Consider the following 18,526-nt stretch of genomic DNA (forward strand, 5'->3'; position numbering starts at 1 on the left):
TGATAAAAAATAATAGATACCAAACAAAAAAATGTAATCATCCTTGTAATCAAATATTACATACATTATATTTCCAAACGTAGTAATGTAATCAAGATTACATTACATTACATTACAAATTTGATTACATTACAAGCTAGATTACATTACACCCAACCAAACGTAGCCTAAGTAGCAACAAGATCACTAGATTCTCTCAAACAAAATGGCAGCTTTGGCACTTTCATGTCCCTCTAACTCCTTGTACAGATCTTCCTTCTCCCCAATCGCTACTAAATCATCAGTAGTCTCTGTTCCTCGACTCAGGGTCTCGGCCTCCGCTGCCGCCGCCGCCGCTCCGGCGATGACCACGATGTACGACCTTCTCTCGGTGTCCCGGACCGCCGGGCCCAGCGAGATCCGCACGGCGTACCGACGGGTGGCCCTTCGGTGGCACCCGGACGCGTGCCGCTCCGCCGGGGAGGAGCGCCGCTACGCGGAGCGCTTCATGGAGGCGCGGGAGGCCTACGAGGTGCTCTCCGACCCTGTCCGCCGCCGCGACTATGACCTGGCCCTCTCCGGGGGCCGCTGGGCCTCTGCCGTCGGTGCCGCCCCGGTCTTCCGCGAGCGGCGCCCTCGCGGGCGAGGAGGCGACGCGGCGGCGTTTGGGAACTGGGAAACGCAGCTGGACGGGCTCCGGCGGCGTTCGGCAGTCGCGGATGCCAACGGGGAGGAGGAGACGTGGGGCGGCCGCGTGCGCCGGGCCTGCCGCGCCGCCTTCTAGTGGATTGAGTCTGTGGCGGCGCGATTGGCATCAATTAAAAGGCTCCGATCGAACGAGTGATTCCTGAATCGATTAGCCGGAGGCGACTCGATCGAAGAATCGACCTACAAATCTACAAAAAGGTCTTCAAATATCCAACAGAATCAAGAACATGAATCTTTCGGTTTTCGGTTATTTTTCTGTGTAATTTCCATAACCAAACAGATCGACCGATATGTAACTTTGTGGAACCAGTGATCGATGGGCTATTGATCTTCCATTAACTGAAGTTGTTTGGGCAGAATCAGACTTGTTCTATCTTTTATTGTAGATTTTTGGTGCAAGTTTCATCGCCAAATATTATCACCTCTTTGTAAGGCAGCCAAACCAGATCAAGTGAATAAAAATTAGGGAATTTTACAACAACAAAAAAAGATAAATAAACAACTAAATTTAAATAAGCAAAGATGATTTTTTTTTTTCATCAAGACAAATGTTTAAGCGAAGGTAGGAACATTAAAACCTGATGTCAAAAGCTTGTTCATTTCTGAGCCCAACTCTGTACATGTTATGATGGATTTATTAGAGCAAATTGTTGTAGGAATATTAGAAATTAGATTGGACTAGCCGGTGTGTTGTGTCATTGAATTCAATTGATATGAAAAGATCTGAAAATATCTTTTTTGGTACTTTTGAGATCTAGATTTATCCTTTCATTGTCTTAATCTTTTTCCTTAGTTGAGTCTTCCTGGCTGTCATCCTCATCCTCCTTGCTTCTTAGATTGATCTCATCCATTACTTTTAGTTTATTGGGTTGATCAAGTACACTTATCCACAAATATATTGGGCGAACTAATTTCACACTATTCTTCAATTACACATTTGACAAATTACACATCCATTTCCTAGTTTTCAAGTCGGCCATATTTTGATTTTGATTATTATTAGTTGTTGTTGTTGTGATTGGCATCCAATAAAAAGTATTTAAAATCTTTATACAAATTAATTTGATTTTAGATATCAATTGATTGTATTCCCACATGCTAAACTGCCAAACTAGGAGGAAACATCACCCCGAGTAACAGTACAATTACAGGATTTTTTTTACGTTCTTAGATATTTAATGATGAATCTTAAGTTTGAATAAAGGGTAGTTCAGTGTACGAAGTTTTCGTCGTATGAAATTTTAAGGAAAGATTCATTGTACGTAATCTTATCCTACTTTTTATAAAAAGTTATTTTCAAAATTTAAATCTATGACCTTTTGATCACATGACAATAATTTTATCATTACATCAAGATTTTCTTTTTAAATTTTACGAATAATTGATGAATTTTTATTAAAATTAATTAATCATCTATTATAAATATTTTTTCAATTTATCTTATAATCGATAGAAAATTGGTCATTTCAAAAATTAATCCATATAAATTGAATACATATAAAAAAAATCAACAATACATGAAATTTTTTTTTTTTGTTTTTTTATTTTGTTAAGGAGAAAAAGTGAATGGATTTTAGTTGACTCTGTGAACTTACAACTTGCCAACTAATTTTGTTACACTTGGAAAATAAGTGTTCAGTACAACGTTTGATTTATCTTAATAATAATTGCACTAAAAATAATTTCAATTTATATATTTTTTTTCTCTCTTTTCCTTTGTTTTTCTTTGTCCAATAGAATTCATCCCGACCACACAATCATAATTAGGAGGATAAGAAATTTCACCGACTTGCATTGTACATTTATTAGGATCACAATTAGACAACTAAATATTTCGTTGTGCAATTAATTAATGGTTCAAACGAATCCATTTTATTACCATGTACGACGTAATCCTATTTTCTCATAGATTTCCTATTTTCTCATAGATTGGCAATAAAAATAAATTTGACATTAAATTTATGACGAATCCATTCTCATCATAGATTTATGATGAAAATTAATTTTTATCATAAATCTACGACTAAAATTTACTTCTCTTTCAAGAATATATTTACGTATTTGCTTATGATCATGAGTTAAATAGTTCAATTTTTTATGAACCCCAAAACTCCTTGGGTTATGACAATAAATTTAGTTCAGTGCTTGTGAAACGTTTAATTATTCGAATGTATCAAAAAAAATTATTTGATTTATTCGGTTAATGATATTTACCAAAATATATTTGTCGGACATTACAATTATTTTTATTTTATTTTTTTTCTCGGATTCTATCTGAAGAAAAATTATGATATACAGTATTTTACAATAATTTTACAATGAAAATTTCATCACAAAACATAAATTTTTTACTCATAATTTGTTTATTTCTACACGTTATCATGTATACAAATATCATATTCCAAACTTGTTTATAACGAACACAATTCAACAACACATCATACACAATGAAACCATAACATTTCAACATTCCAAACAAGTCCTATTTCTACAAGTCAAAACAAACCTATCCAAAATGAAACCATATCAAAATAAATCAAAATAAACATATTCATACAAATCATGCATACAAGTCATATCCAAAAATATAACATTCCAATCTAACATTATCCAAGTTCAACAAGTCATTAAATCCAAATGAAACTATCCCGTACCAAACAGTCTCCAATCGACAGAAAGATACAAAAATAAATCATCGTCCTCTTTTTCCTTGATAGACGTTTCTTTCTCCCATTCTTCTTCTTTTTTCTTGCATCAGAAACAACAAACAAAAAGTATCATTTTTAACCAGAAAGAAAATTCGATAAACTAACACAAAACTTAATATGTAAAGACTTACTTCCTCCTACATGAATTTTTAATTCCACCACCTTCCTTTGTCTTACCAACCCTATTCGAATCAAATTAATTGTACTAATACAAAGAAAAAAAAATGAAAATAAAGGATTCATAAACTCAATCTTATAACAAATGTTCAAAAATACTAATTGAGACAAATAATATTTATACACAATAAATTCACGAAGAACTGGCACCACCATCATCATCGTCACCATCATCACAAAAACCGAGAGGAATTTGACTTATAATGAAGCCTAACTAAAGATGTCACATTATGAAATCCTATTGTTGGCACAATTCTCTCATTTCTTGATCCTTTTGGAATATTATCCTCTTCAAATTGCTAACCTCTTCAGTCAAGTTTTCTTTTTGTGCCCTTATTGCTAGTGGATTGGAAGAAGATGTACTAGCAACTCTATGAGTTATGCTGAAAAAACTCATTCCCAATATTTCTTCCCCCTTTCAGTCCCCCACTTGCCTCCAACCATAAACTCATATTATTACCGTGGGAGTGACTCTCTACGTGTGTAAACATGCTTTCGGAAAACATACAATGGAAGCGAAACAAATTTCTAATTATTACAACACACATCACACGCAACCACAAAAACATACATGTACAAGACATAACCATAGATTAAAATTTTGTTTAGGAATTATACCTGTCGGATGACGTTTAACGAAAATGGCATCAACTAGCAAATCTCACAAGACTTGCCTCTATTCATATTCACGTCGAGTTTTCTTCAAGATGACTTTCTAAAGTCACAAGTTTCGTCTCTGTTTTGGTACTAACCAAAGGAAAGAGATAATGTTATACGAGAGAAGACCCCACGACTCAAGGTGGTGCCTGATGCCGTGAGAAAAGCAGCTGCCACTCATTCACATCAAATTAGGGGGCGTTTGGTTTAGGCGAATAGGAGTGGAGAATAGAAATGGGAATCATTGATTGTCATTGTTAATGTTTGGATTATAGGAATAGGAACACAAATAAGGGAATGAATCCTTGAAATTGGATAATAACTCATTCCCATGTACCTCCCTTTCAATGAGTCATTACCCTATTTCCATCAATCAAAATATTCTCTTATTCCAAAAATACCCTTGACCTAAAACTAAAATTTTCTCCCTAAATATCAAATATCAAAATTTATTTATTTATTTTTTCTTCATATCACTTTTCTCTCCTTGTTCTCTCTCATCATATTTTCTCTCTCATCATTTTATCACACACTTTCTCTCTCCTGTCACACTCTCTTTTCTCTTTTTTCTCATTACACGTTCTCTCTCATCATACTTTCTCTCTCCTCAATCTCTTCCATCACACTCTCTTCCTTCTTTTTTTCATCATACTTTCTCTCTCATCATACTTTCTCTCTCCTCAATCTCTCCCATCACACTCTCTTTTCTCTTTTTTTTTTCTCATTACACTTTCGCTCTCATCACACTTTCTCTCTCCTCAATCTCTCTTGTCACACTCCCTCCTTTTTTTTCCTCAACACACTTTCTCTCTCATCATACTTTCTCTCTTCTCAATCTCTCCCATCACACTCACTGTTCTCTTTTTTTTTCTCATCACACTTTCTCTCTCATCATACTTTCTCTCTCCTCAATCTCTCTCATCACACACTCTCTCTCCCCTCATTTTTTCTCATTACATTTTCTATCTCTTCATCCTCTCCCATCATAATTTCTCTCACATCATATTTTATCTCTCATCTTCTCTCTGTTGGAGTGTATACTGAAAGCCTAAGCTTTGTAAACATTCATTATGAATAAAGAATCACATTTGGTCTAATTATCTACATTTGTTTGTAGTTGTTCATTTAATTTATATTGTAGATAACATAGTATGTGGTGTCACATACAGAAGATGATGTTATCAGTACCTTATAAATTATAAACAGTAGCTCACGACCAGAATGGAAAGGAACAAACCATTAAAAGGTCGTAGTGTAATTAGATATTAGTTTATCTTGACTATATAATTACATTAGTACACTCAGAGTGTATTGAGTAGGACCATTTGAGGTCGTTTCTTTTATACTGACTTTATAAAGGAACAAAGACCTCGGTTATTATGGAAGTGTGTGCTCTTAATCCTAATATAATAACAAGCACATATATTTGATATTTATTTCTTTAATTTATCAATGGGTGAGATTTAGTTCGATGAATCAATAAGCCCGATAAATTGGGAAATGATATCACTTATAGTGTGTGTTGTTGATTATAGAAGGAAGCGTGTCCTAGAGATACTAGGTTGATAATGTCCCCAAGAGGAGCTCATAAGGATTGTCATGTTAAACCTTGCAGGTGGACTTAGTCCGACATGACGATAAGGTTGAGTGGTACTACTCTTGGACTTAGACATTAATTAAATGAGTTGTCGGTAACTCACTTAATTAGTGGACGTTCGATATCTTAAACACAGGGAGACTAATACACTCATAATAAGAAGGAGCCCAAAAATGTAATTTGGGATTGGTGCGGTAGTTCAATGATAGTTCTCTAGTGGAATGAATTATCATTGATAAAATTAAGTTGTGTGTTCGGGGCGAACACGGGATGCTTAATTTTATCGGGAGACCAAAACCAATTCCTCCTCTCGGTCCCTATCGTAGCCTCTTATTTATAGAGTTCTATACCCACCTATACCCACCTTCTATACCCACCAATAGGGGCCAGCCAAGCTAGGGCCTAGTAGGGCCTAGGTATAAAATTGGGTGGCCGGCCCTAGCTTGAACCCAAGCTAGTAGGGCCGGCCAAATTAAATTAAAAAGAAATTTAATTTTAATTTTTATTATTATGTGGAAGATATAATTTAAAGAGAATTAAAAATAAAATATCTCTCTTGTAAAAGATCTACAAAAGATTAAAGAAAGAGATTAGATCTCTTTCCTTATTTGTAGATTGGAGAGATGTTTTATTTTCTCTTTAAAAATTATTCACATGTTGATAAAATTAAAATTATAGAAATTTCCTTTTATCAACCATGAAGAGATTTTAAAGAGAAATTTTATTTTTTAAAATTTCCGGAAACAAATTAGGAAGTTTTAATTGTTGATTAAAACTTGTCCAATTTGTTCTCCAATGATGTGGCCGGCCATTGAAGTTTGATTTGGAAAATTTATTTTATTTTTCTAAATTAAATCATGTCATGGAAATTGAGGAAATTTTATTATAATTAAATTTCCTAATTTGCCTAGGCCAAGGAATATAAAAGAAGGGGTGAGGGTGCCTTCATGGGATAACCCTTATTATTTCTCTTCTTCTCTTATTCTTTGGTGTGGCCGGCCAACACCCTTTCCCTCTCTTCTTCTTGTGGTGGCCGAACCTCTCCCTCTCCCTTGGAGCTCTTGTGGTGGCCGGATACTACTCGGAGAAGAAGAAGAAGAAGGAGAAAAAGCTAGCATCTCTTGGAGCTTGGTTAGTGTTTTGATTTTCTTCCTTGGTGAAGCTTCCTCTTTGTTGACCGAACCTAGCTAGGAGGAGAAGAAGGTGATTGGTGGTTTCTCGTCTCGGAAGATCGTTGCCCACACAACGTTCGAGGTTAGAAGAGGAATACGGTAGAAGATCAAGAGGTCTTTCTAGAAGGTATAACTAGTAGTTTTTCCTTTTCCGCATCATGCTAGTTATTTATGGAAATAATACCAAATACAAGAGGCTTACGTTCAAGAATTTCGAATATATTTTTCGAAGTTGTGTTCTTTTGTTTCTTTCTTTTCCTTGTGATTTGATTGTTCTTTTTGGTTAACCTAAAGTTATTTTAGGAAATTAAATATTAGCTTTCTATTAAAGGTTTTGTCTAGTCGGTGGTGGTTGCTCCCATATCCAAGAAGGCCATGTGCCTCGCCCCGTCGAACCTTTTATGGAAATTAATATTTAATGGAATTAATAACTTAAGGAGACTTGGGTCGAACGTGTTAAGTTCCGCAGGAGATCCAAGTCAAAACCTAAAAGAACAAATAGATTAAGTTTTGGATCAAACGTGTTAAGTTCCGCAGGCGATCCAAAATTTAATTTAAAAGAACACATGGTAGCTAGGAAAGGTTCGGACCTTTGTACAAAATTTTTGTGGAACCTATAGGTTTTCCGAGTAGCAACCAACAATTGGTATCGAGCTAGGGTTTTGCCTCAGTATTTGGTATTTAGTTTAATTATGCATATGTCATACATAATTTAGGCAGGTTAATAGTAGGATGTGCTAACTTTGTGGATGCAGGATCCAACTATTATGGCTTTTAGTTATTATGTGTGTGATTGGACCCTTGGACATGTCAAGGGCATTTATATGTGTGTGCATGATTGTATTAAAATACAGCAGGAGCTGTATTTAGTTTTATTAGGATTTTATTTTTGATCTAGATACATGTACATTCCTTTTATGGAATATAGGATCAAAATGTAAAATTCTATTTATGTCGCGGATCGAATCTTGCAAAGCGTGGAACCTTCTAAGGACCAGAGGCGCAGCGGAACTCGGAGCAAGATGGATGCGACAGTTAGACCCGGTGGCGGTGGCCAAATATGGCAGCAGCTTCGGATGACAACACACGGAGGACAATTAAAGATAAAAGCCATAATAGTTGAAAATTAGATTTTTCTATTTATTGCTTTTATATTGTGCTGTGTGTGCATGTTAGTTTACAAGTTTAGTAGGCTAGCATAGTTAAAATTCCTCATTTATAAATAACTAAGTGGGAGAGGGATTTTAAGTAAATCCCATGGTCTCCATTACTGGTTTGTAAGTGATGCAAACAAGCTTGCGTTTCTTGGAGTGGCCTTCCATCATCATCATCATCTCACTCACTTCCTTTTTGTGATGACGGAAGTTAATCAAAGGCGTGTGATCTTCCCCAACGGAAGGGGCATAATCTTATTAATGGACTTAGTGTCAAGTAATGGTGTACACTTAGACACATCTAATAGTATCCTCCCCAACGGAGTCACTGCTATTATTTGTGTGACCAAATAATACCAACTATTAATTTTATTTGTCAAAAGTTAGGTTGACAAGATAATAAAATTAATGGGTTAAAACCCTCCTTTACAAATGTTGAATTTGTATACGTCCACACTAACGTGGCATACAAAATTCACGGTGTTATGAGGTGTTGGTTAATTTAAAATAGTATTGTTTGAGGAATCAATATTATTCTAAATTTAGAGTTCTGACCAAAAGTTATTTGTGATTCTTAGGATGACTTTCAACCCACTGTCCATCATACTTCAACAAAATAGACTTACTGGACCAAATTACATAGATTGGAAAAGAAACCTGGACATTGTTCTGACTGCTGAAAGCTATAAATTTGTACTGACTGAACCTTGTCCTGATGCACCCACTGGTGAATCTACCCAAGAGGAGATTGAATATCATAAGAGATGGGTAAAGGCAGATGAGATGGCGCGGTGTTACATTTTGGCTTCAATGTCAAATGTATTGCAACATCAGCATCAAGATTTACCAACAGCTTATGATATTATGAACAATCTCAAGGAACTCTTTGGTCATCAGGATAGGGCTTCTAGACAAGAAGCTATGAGAAGATAATGACCACCATGCAAGAGGGTACTCTGTAAGGATCATATCCTAAACATGATGGCTTATCCGAACGAGATCTGAGATCCTTGGAGGAGAAATTGATGGAAACCCGGATCGATATGATCCTCCAAACGCTACCTTGAGCAGTTCCGTTTGAACTATAATATGAATAAGAGGATTTATTCATTAGGGGAACTACTGACAGAACTGAAGGATTATTCGTCACAATTCTCAAATTCACTATTGTTGAAATGGTTCTACTTCTAAACCGAGAGGAAAGAAGAAGAAGAAACAAGTCGGTTCAGCAAAGAAAGTGAATAAATCTCAGAGTCGGATTTAAAGCTGGAAGCCGAAGGGCAAGTGCTTCATCTGCAAGCAGTCAGGACATTGGAAGGCGGACTGTCCTCGTAGGAATCAAAACAACAAAGGTATATCTCATGCTCTGGTTGTTGAAACATGTTTAGCGGTGTTATCTACCAGCACCTGGTGTGTAGATACGGGAGCCACTGATCATGTCTGCAATTCTTTGCAGGGGTTCCAGGAAACCCGGCGACTATATGAAGGGGAGATAACCGTCTACATGGGCAATGCTACTAAGGTGGCGGCTGTTGCAGTGGGAGATGTTTACTTATCTTTTGATAGAAATAGAAAATTGGTTTTAAGAAATTATCTTTATGTACCCAGTTTTAGAAAGAATTTAATTTCAGTTTCTAAACTGTTTTTGGATGGATATTCTGTTTCTTTTAATAACAATGTAGTTATAAAGAGAAATAAAGTGATTATCTGTTCTGGTGCATTAGTTGGCAATCTATATACTTTAAATCCAATTTCTCCCACAAAGAAAAATATGGAAATTTATAACACAACTTCTAACACTAATAAGAGAAAACAACCTTCGGAAATGAACCAAGCATATCTTTGGCATCAAGGCTTGGTTATATTAACTTAAGTAGGATTCAAAGGCTTATGGCTGATGGACTCTTGGGTTCATTAGAGTTGGAAAATTTTTCAACTTGTGAATCTTGCTTGGAAGGTAAAATGACCAAGAGGCCTTTTAAGGCCAAGGGGTATAGAGCCAAAGAAGTGTTAGAATTGGTTCATTCTGATTTGTGTGGTCCTATGTCTATCCAGGCGAGAGGCGGTTTTGAATATTTTGTCACTTTTATAGACGATTATTCAAGATACAGATACATTTACCTAATGCACCGCAAGTCTGAGTGTTTTGATAAGTTCAAAGAGTACAAGGCTGATATGGAGAAACGACTAGGTAAAAGTATCAAGACACTACGGTCTGATCGTGGTGGCGAATACCTCTTAGGAGAGTTTAGGAATTACTTATCAGAGGCCGGGATTCAATCCCAATTGTCTACACCCCAACAGAATGGTGTGGCGAACGAAGGAATAGGACTCTTATGGAGATGGTTAGATCGATGATGAGTTATTGAATTCATTTTGGGGATATGCTCTGGAAACGCAGATACGTTCCGAACTTAGTACCTTCTAAATCAGTTTCTTCTACTCCCATAGAATTGTGGAATGGGCGAAAACCCAGTCTAAGACATATTCGGATTGGGGTAGTCCAGCACATGTCTGAAACGAGATCTTGATAAGTTAGAATCTCGTACTGAAGTTCGCGTGTTTGTAGGATATCCCAAAGGAGCGAAAGGTGGTTTATTTTATAGTCCTAAGACCGGAAGGTCATTGTTAGCACCAATGCCGCTTTTTAGAAGAAGACTATATAATGGATCACAAGCCCGAGTAAAGTTGTTTTAGAAGAACTTAGAGAGGACATGTCTACTTCAGTACCACAGGACAAGATGAAGTACCACAAGAGACCGCAACACGTGTCACACATGATACACAACCACAAACGATGCCTCGTCGTAGTGGGAGTGTTGTAAGGCAACCTGATAGATTCATGTTTTGGGAGAGTCTTGGACTTGATCCGGGTAAACATGAACCCCGATCATATGAGAAAGCACTCCAAGATATAGATGGATCTTGGCAAAGGCAATGAATTAAAATAGAGTCTATGTACTCTAATAAGGTCGGGAGCTTGTAGAACCACCTGATGGTATAAAAGCCGTTGGATGCAAGTGGATCTACAAAAGGAAAAGAGGGATGACGGAAGGTAGAAACCTTCAAAGCTAGGCTTGTTGCGAAAGGGTACACTTCAAAGAGGGAATCGATTATGAGGAAACCTTTTCACCCAGGTAGCCATGCTTAAGTCTATCCGGATACTCTTATCCATTTTTTCATATGGATTATGAGATTTGGCAAATGGATGTCAAGACACTTTCCTTAATGGAAGTCTTGAAGAGAACATCCATATGAAGCAACGGAAGGGTTCATTGAAAAGGCAAAGAGCATCTAGTGTGCAAGCTCAATCGGTCCATTTATGGACTAAAGCAAGCTTCAAGATCTTGGAACATCCGGTTTAATGAAGTAATCCAGTCATATGGATTTATTCAAAGTCCGGATGAATCTTGTGTATACAAGAAGTGTAACGGAAACGTGGTGGTATTTCTTGTACTATACGTAGATGATATTTTGTTAATTGGCAACAATGTCAAGGTATTATCAGACGTAAGGGTATGGTTGTCCAAACAATTTGATATGAAGGATTTAGGAGATTGTGCACACATTCTTGGGATCAAAGTTATAAGGGATCGTAAGAAAAGAATGTTGTGTCTGTCCCAAGCTTCATATATAGATACAATCCTTGCTCGTTTTAGCATGCAGGATTCCAAGAAAGGTTTCTTACCTTTTAGACATGGAGTAACTCTATCTAAAGAGATGTCTCCAAAGACATCGAAAGAGATAGAGGACATAAAAGCAGTTCCTTATGCTTCAGCTGTAGGAAGTCTAATGTATGCAATGCTATGTACGAAACCTGATATCTGTTTTGCCGTGGGCATGGTCAGCAGATATCAGAGTAACCCTGGACAAGGACATTGGACTACGGTAAAGCATATATTAAAGTACCTGAGAAGGACTAGAGATTATATGCTAGTTTACCAAGCAGACGATCTGCTCCCTGTGGGTTACACGGATTCATATTTCCAATCAGATAGGGATAACAGTAAGTCTACATCAGGCTATGTGTTTACTTTAGGAGGTGGAGCCATTTCATGGAAGAGTGTTAAGCAGAAATGCGTTTCGGACTCAACCATGGAAGCTGAGTATGTAGCAGCCTCTGAGGCAGCTAAAGAAGCAGTATGACTCAGGAACTTTCTAATGGACTTAGATGTGATCCCTGGTTTGCCCAAAATCATCACAATTTATTGTTATAATAGCGGTGCAGTTGCAAACTCGAAGGAACCACGAGCTCATAAGGCAAGTAAACATATAGAGCGCAAGTACCACCTGATACGAGATATCGTGAAGCGAGGAGAAGTTGTCATCGCCAAGATTGCATCAGCGGATAACCTGGCAGATCCTTTCACTAGTTACAAGTTCTCCTTGGAAAGTTAGAATAGGATGTATGGTAGAGATATGTGGACTTACAATCTTAGTAAGATGAGATTGTTGAAGTGTATACTGAAAGCCTAAGCTTTGTAAACATTCATTATGAATAAAGAATCACATTTGGTCTAATTATCTACATTTGTTTGTAGTTGTTCATTTAATTTATATTGTAGATAACATAGTATGTGGTGTCACATACAGAAGATGATGTTATCAGTACCTTATAAATTATAAACAGTAGCTCACGACCAGAATGGAAAGGAACAAACCATTAAAAGGTCGTAGTGTAATTAGGTATTAGTTTATCTTGACTATATAATTACATTAGTACACTCAGAGTGTATTGAGTAGGACCATTTGAGGTCGTTTCTTTTATACTGACTTTATAAAGGAACAAAGACCTCGGTTATTATGGAAGTGTGTGCTCTTAATCCTAATATAATAACAAGCACATATATTTGATATTTATTTCTTTAATTTATCAATGGGTGAGATTTAGTTCGATGAATCAATAAGCCCGATAAATTGGGAAATGATATCACTTATAGTGTGTGTTGTTGATTATAGAAGGAAACTGTGTCCTAGAGATACTAGGTTGATAATGTCCCCAAGAGGAGCTCATAAGGATTGTCATGTTAAACCCTACAGGTGGACTTAGTCCGACATGACGATAAGGTTGAGTGGTACTACTCTTGGACTTAGACATTAATTAAATGAATTGTCAGTAACTCACTTAATTAGTGGACATTCGATATCTTAAACACAGGGAGACTAATACACTCATAATAAGAAGGAGCCCAAAAATGTAATTTGGGATTGGTGCGGTAGTTCAATGATAGTTCTCTAGTGGAATGAATTATCATTGATAAAATTAAGTTGTGTGTTCGGGGCGAACACGGGATGCTTAATTTTATCGGGAGACCAAAATCAATTCCTCCTCTCGGTCCCTATCGTAGTCTCTTATTTATAGAGTTCTATACCCACCTATACCCACCTTCTATACCCACCAATAAGGGGTCGGCCAAGCTAGCTTGGGAACCAAGCTAGGGCCGGCCTAGGTATATTATTGGGTGGCCGGCCCTAGCTTGAACCCAAGCTAGTAGGGCCGGCCAAATAAAATTAAAAAGAAATTTAATTTTAATTTTTATTATGTGGAAGATATAATTTAAAGAGAATTAAAAATAAAATATCTCTCTTGTAAAAGATCTACAAAAGATTAAAGAAAGAGATTAGATCTCTTTCCTTATTTGTAGATTGGAGAGATGTTTTATTTTCTCTTTAAAAATTATTCACATGTTGATAAAATTAAAATTATAGAAATTTCCTTTTATCAACCATGAAGAGATTTTAAAGAGAAATTTTATTTTTTAAAATTTCCGGAAACAAATTAGGAAGTTTTAATTGTTGATTAAAACTTGTCCAATTTGTTCTCCAATGATGTGGCCGGCCATTGAAGTTTGATTTGGAAAATTTATTTTATTTTTCTAAATTAAATCATGTCAAGGAAATTGAGGAAATTTTATTGTAATTAAATTTCCTAATTTGCCTAGGCCAAGGAATATAAAAGAAGGGGTGAGGGTGCCTTCATGGGATAACCCTTATTATTTCTCTTCCTCTCTTATTCTTTGGTGTGGCCGGCCAACACCCTTTCCCTCTCTTCTTCTTGTGGTGGCCGAACCTCTCCCTCTCCCTTGGAGCTCTTGTGGTGGCCGGATACTACTCGGAGAAGAAGAAGAAGAAGAAGGAAAAGCTAGCATCTCTTGGAGCTTGGTTAGTGTTTTGATTTTCTTCCTTGGTGAAGCTTCCTCTTGTTGGCGAACCTAGCTAGGAGGAGAAGAAGGTGATTGGTGGTTTCTCGTCTCGGAAGATCGTTGCCCACACAACGTTCGAGGTTAGAAGAGGAATACGGTAGAAGATCAAGAGGTCTTTCTAGAAGGTATAACTAGTAGTTTTCCTTTTCCGCATCATGCTAGTTATTTATGGAAATAATACCAAATACAAGAGGCTTACGTTCTAGAATTTCGAATATGTTTTTCGAAGTTGTGTTCTTTTGTTTCTTTCTTTTCCTTGTGATTTGATTGTTCTTTTTGGTTAACCTAAAGTTATTTTAGGAAATTAAATATTAGCTTTCTATTAAAGGTTTTGTCTAGTCGGTGGTGGTTGCTCCCATATCCAAGAAGGCCATGTGCCTCGCCACGTCAGTACTGGGAACCTTTTATGGAAATTAATATTTAATGGAATTAATAACTTAAGGAGACTTGGGTCGAACGTGTTAAGTTCCGCAGGAGATCCAAGTCAAAACCTAAAAGAACAAATAGATTAAGTTTTGGATCAAACGTGTTAAGTTCCGCAGGCGATCCAAAATTTAATTTAAAAGAACACATGGTAGCTAGGAAAAGGTTCAGACCTTTGTACAAAATTTTTGTACAGTGGAACCTATAGGTTTTCCGAGTAGCAACCAACACTCTCATCATGCTCTCTTCTATCACACTCTCTTTTCTCATTTTCTCTCATCACACTTTCTCTCTCTTTATTCTTTCTCATCACATTTTCTCTCTCATCATACTTTCTCTCTCATCATTCTCTTTCATCATATTTTTCTCTCACATTCATCTTTCTCTCACATCTAATTTTTTTCTCTTATTTTCCTTTAAGGGTAAAAAAGGAAATATTGATTTATTCCGATAGAAAGTATGCAACTAACCAAACATTGCTTTTAAGAGTGATATTCATACTCATACCCATTCTCATTCCATAATACAATGATTCTCATTCCGATTTCCATTCTCATGCTCATACCAAACGCCCCCTTAATTTATTTATACTCAACCGAACCCTCTTAACCTACACTAAGTAGTATAGTAGCGGACCGAATCGTCTCTCACGCGGAACTAATGATAAGACGTTTACTTTCAGACAAGATCGAACAATGGGGGTTTTGTTTTGGGATTTTCTAAACCTAATGCAATAAATGAAATTCTAACTAACCAACGAAGATGAACCCATAGCGCTGTGTCAGTACTCTACACTATGAATAACACCATAAACAAGTATAACAAACAAGCATGAATGAAAACAACCAACAATCCTATCTAACTATCAACGTTGAACCTACTCCGCATTGCCACTATACAACATAAACATCAACATTAATAGGCATGATAAATAGGGATGACAACGGATCTAGGTTGGGGTGAGTTTGGCCAATTTAAGCATCTTTTCCTATTTTCAAGTTGGCCATATTAGAAATTAGATTGGACTAGCACTGTGTTGTGTCAGGAAGTTCCTACGTACGGGCTTGCTAGGTTGCAAATTGTTGTAGGAATATTAGCAAATTGTTGTGATTATATATATGAGACAACCTTGCTAGGTTGCTTAGTGGTCTAGGGTAAGTTCCTACGGGTTTAGTTGAGTTGGTAAGTGACAGGTTGATTGCTACATAAGGTCTTGGGGTCGAATCTCAAGGCTGGTGGGGTGTAAATACCTGTAACCCGTATAAGCTCACCTCACCTGTCACTTATCTTCTCAGTTACTATGATTTACTTCTTTGGTGTTAATCCTGGGACGTACTGACGGAGGCACTGGGGGCTAGTGTATTTGCCATTTGCCATATTAATGGTCTAGGGCAAACACCAACATAATTTAAACTTGTTTAGCGACCCTTGGGAGATGTTCAACCAAATTACGAAAAGAGGTTGTGACTTTTGCTCATGACTTGAAGTGGTAGGATAGGGCAAAGATATAGGTTGAGAAAATAATGGCCCTTGGTCATGGTTCCTCTTGTGCTATGAGGCTACCACTATCAAGTAAGATTAGCAAACACAGATATTTTATAAAAACGGAGAGTGAGAGAGATGAAAAATCAAAATTAAAATAATTTATTTTTCACGTTAATTTCACATGTATATTATTGTATTCAATTAATATGAAAAGAACTGAAGAATATCTTTTTTGATAGTATTTTCACGTTTATGTTTTTTTTGGTAATAATCAAAATCAAAATATGCCGACTTGAAAATAGGCAAAGGATGTGCGATTTGTCAAATGTGTAATTAAAGAATAGTGTGAAATTAGTTCGGCCAATATATTTGTGGATAAGTGTACTTGATCAATCCAATAAACTAAAAGTAATGGATGAGATCAATCTAAGAAGCAAGGAGGATGAGGATGACAGCAAGGAAGACTCAACTAAGGAAAAAGATTAAGACAATGAAAGGATAAATCTAGATCTCAAAAGTAAAAAAAAAAAAAAAAAAAAAATCAATGGGTATAAAAAAAAAGTACCTATTGATAAATTCAAGAAATAAATATTAAATAGATGCTATGTATGAGATCAGATATCTATTTTGGCATGGACATGATGAGCAGATATCAAAGTAACTCAAGACAAGGACATTGGACTACCGTAAAGCATATAGTACTTGAGAAGGACTAGAGATTATATGTTAGTTTACTAGGCAGATGATTTGTTTCCTGTGAGTTACACGGATTCGGATTTCCAATCAGATAGGGACAATAGTAAGTCAACCTCGGGGTTTTGTGTTCATTTTAGGAAATGGAGGCATAACAATGGAGAAGTGTTAAGCAAAAATGCGTTTCAAACTCCACCATGAAAGCAGATATGTGGCAGCCTCAGAGGCAGCCATAGAAGCTGAATGACTCAGTAACTTCATGATGGACTTAGATGTGATTCCTGGTTTGTCCAAAATTATTTGGTGCAATAGCAAACTCGAAGGAACCACGAGCCCATAAGGCAAGTAAACACATAGAGCGTAAGTACCACCCAATATGAGACATCGTATAATGAGGAGAAGTTGTTGTCGCCTAGATTACATCAGGAGATAACCTAGATCCTTTCACTAAGGCTCTTAAGGCAAGAGCTTTTGATGGGTATGTTGAGGGGATGAGAATCAGATGTATGACAGCATATATAGCAGCATAGTCTTTTAGTATAAGTGGGAGATTGTTAGAATATATACTAAAAGTCTAGCTTTCTGTATAAATACTTAGTTTGAAATAAGAATCACATTAGTTAAATATCTACATTTATGTTAAATGCAGTTGTCCATTTAATTTATATTGTAGATAACATGATGTGAGGTGCCACACAGAAGATCATGTTATCAATTCCTTATAAATTATAAATAGTAGCTCACAACCAATGTGAAATGGGATAAACCATTGGAGTGGTTATAGTGTAATTTAGTATTAGTTTATCTTAACTATAAAATTATACTAGTACACTAGGTGTGTATTGAGCAGGATTATTTGAGGTAGTTCTTTTTATACTGACTTAATAAAAGAACAAGACATCTGTTATTATGGAAGTGTATGCTCTTAATCTCAATATAATAACAAGCATGTATACTTAGTATTTATTTCTTTAATTTATCAATGAGTGAGATTTTGTTCGATAAATCAATAGGTCCGATAAGTTGGGAAATAATATTATTTATATGGTGTGTTGTTGATTATAAAAGGAAATTGTGTCATAGTAATCTAGGTTGATAATGTCCCCTTGAGGAGTTCATAAGGATTGTCATGTAAACCCTGCAGGTGAACTTGGTTCGACATGACAATAAAGTTGAGTGATACTACTCTTAGAGCTAGATATTAATTAAGTAAGTTGTCAATAATTCATTTAATTAATGGACATTCGATATCTTAAACACAGGGAGATTAATGCACTCATGATAAGAAGGAGCCCATAATGTAATTTGGGATTGGTGCGGTAGTTCAATAATAACTCTTTAGTGGTATAAGTAATTATTGATGAATTTGAGTTGGGTGTTCGGGGCGAACACAGGAAGCTCAAGCTCATCGGGAGACCAAAACCAATTTCTCCTCTCGGTCCCTGTTATAGCTTCTATAAAGCCTTGTATCCACAATGTCCACTTCTTACCCAAGTAATAGGTCGGACACATCCTTTCTTGGAGCAAGGGGATCGGCCAAGCATTATTTTGGAGCTTATGTAGTGGTCGG

The 18,526-nt window shown here is 36.4% G+C and overlaps 1 protein-coding gene across 1 annotated transcript; it reads left to right on the plus strand.

Moving 5' to 3' along the window:
• The first annotated feature begins 205 nt into the window (after positions 1-205).
• Positions 206-763, plus strand: LOC122021956 (chaperone protein dnaJ 20, chloroplastic-like). The gene has a single exon (XM_042580177.1). The coding sequence runs from the start codon at positions 206-208 to the stop codon at positions 761-763; it is 558 nt and encodes a 185-aa protein (XP_042436111.1).
• Positions 764-18,526: the final 17,763 nt, after the last annotated feature.

The sequence above is a fragment of the Zingiber officinale genome, chromosome 1B (genome assembly GCF_018446385.1).
Source record: "Zingiber officinale cultivar Zhangliang chromosome 1B, Zo_v1.1, whole genome shotgun sequence".
Lineage (NCBI taxonomy): Eukaryota > Viridiplantae > Streptophyta > Magnoliopsida > Zingiberales > Zingiberaceae > Zingiber > Zingiber officinale.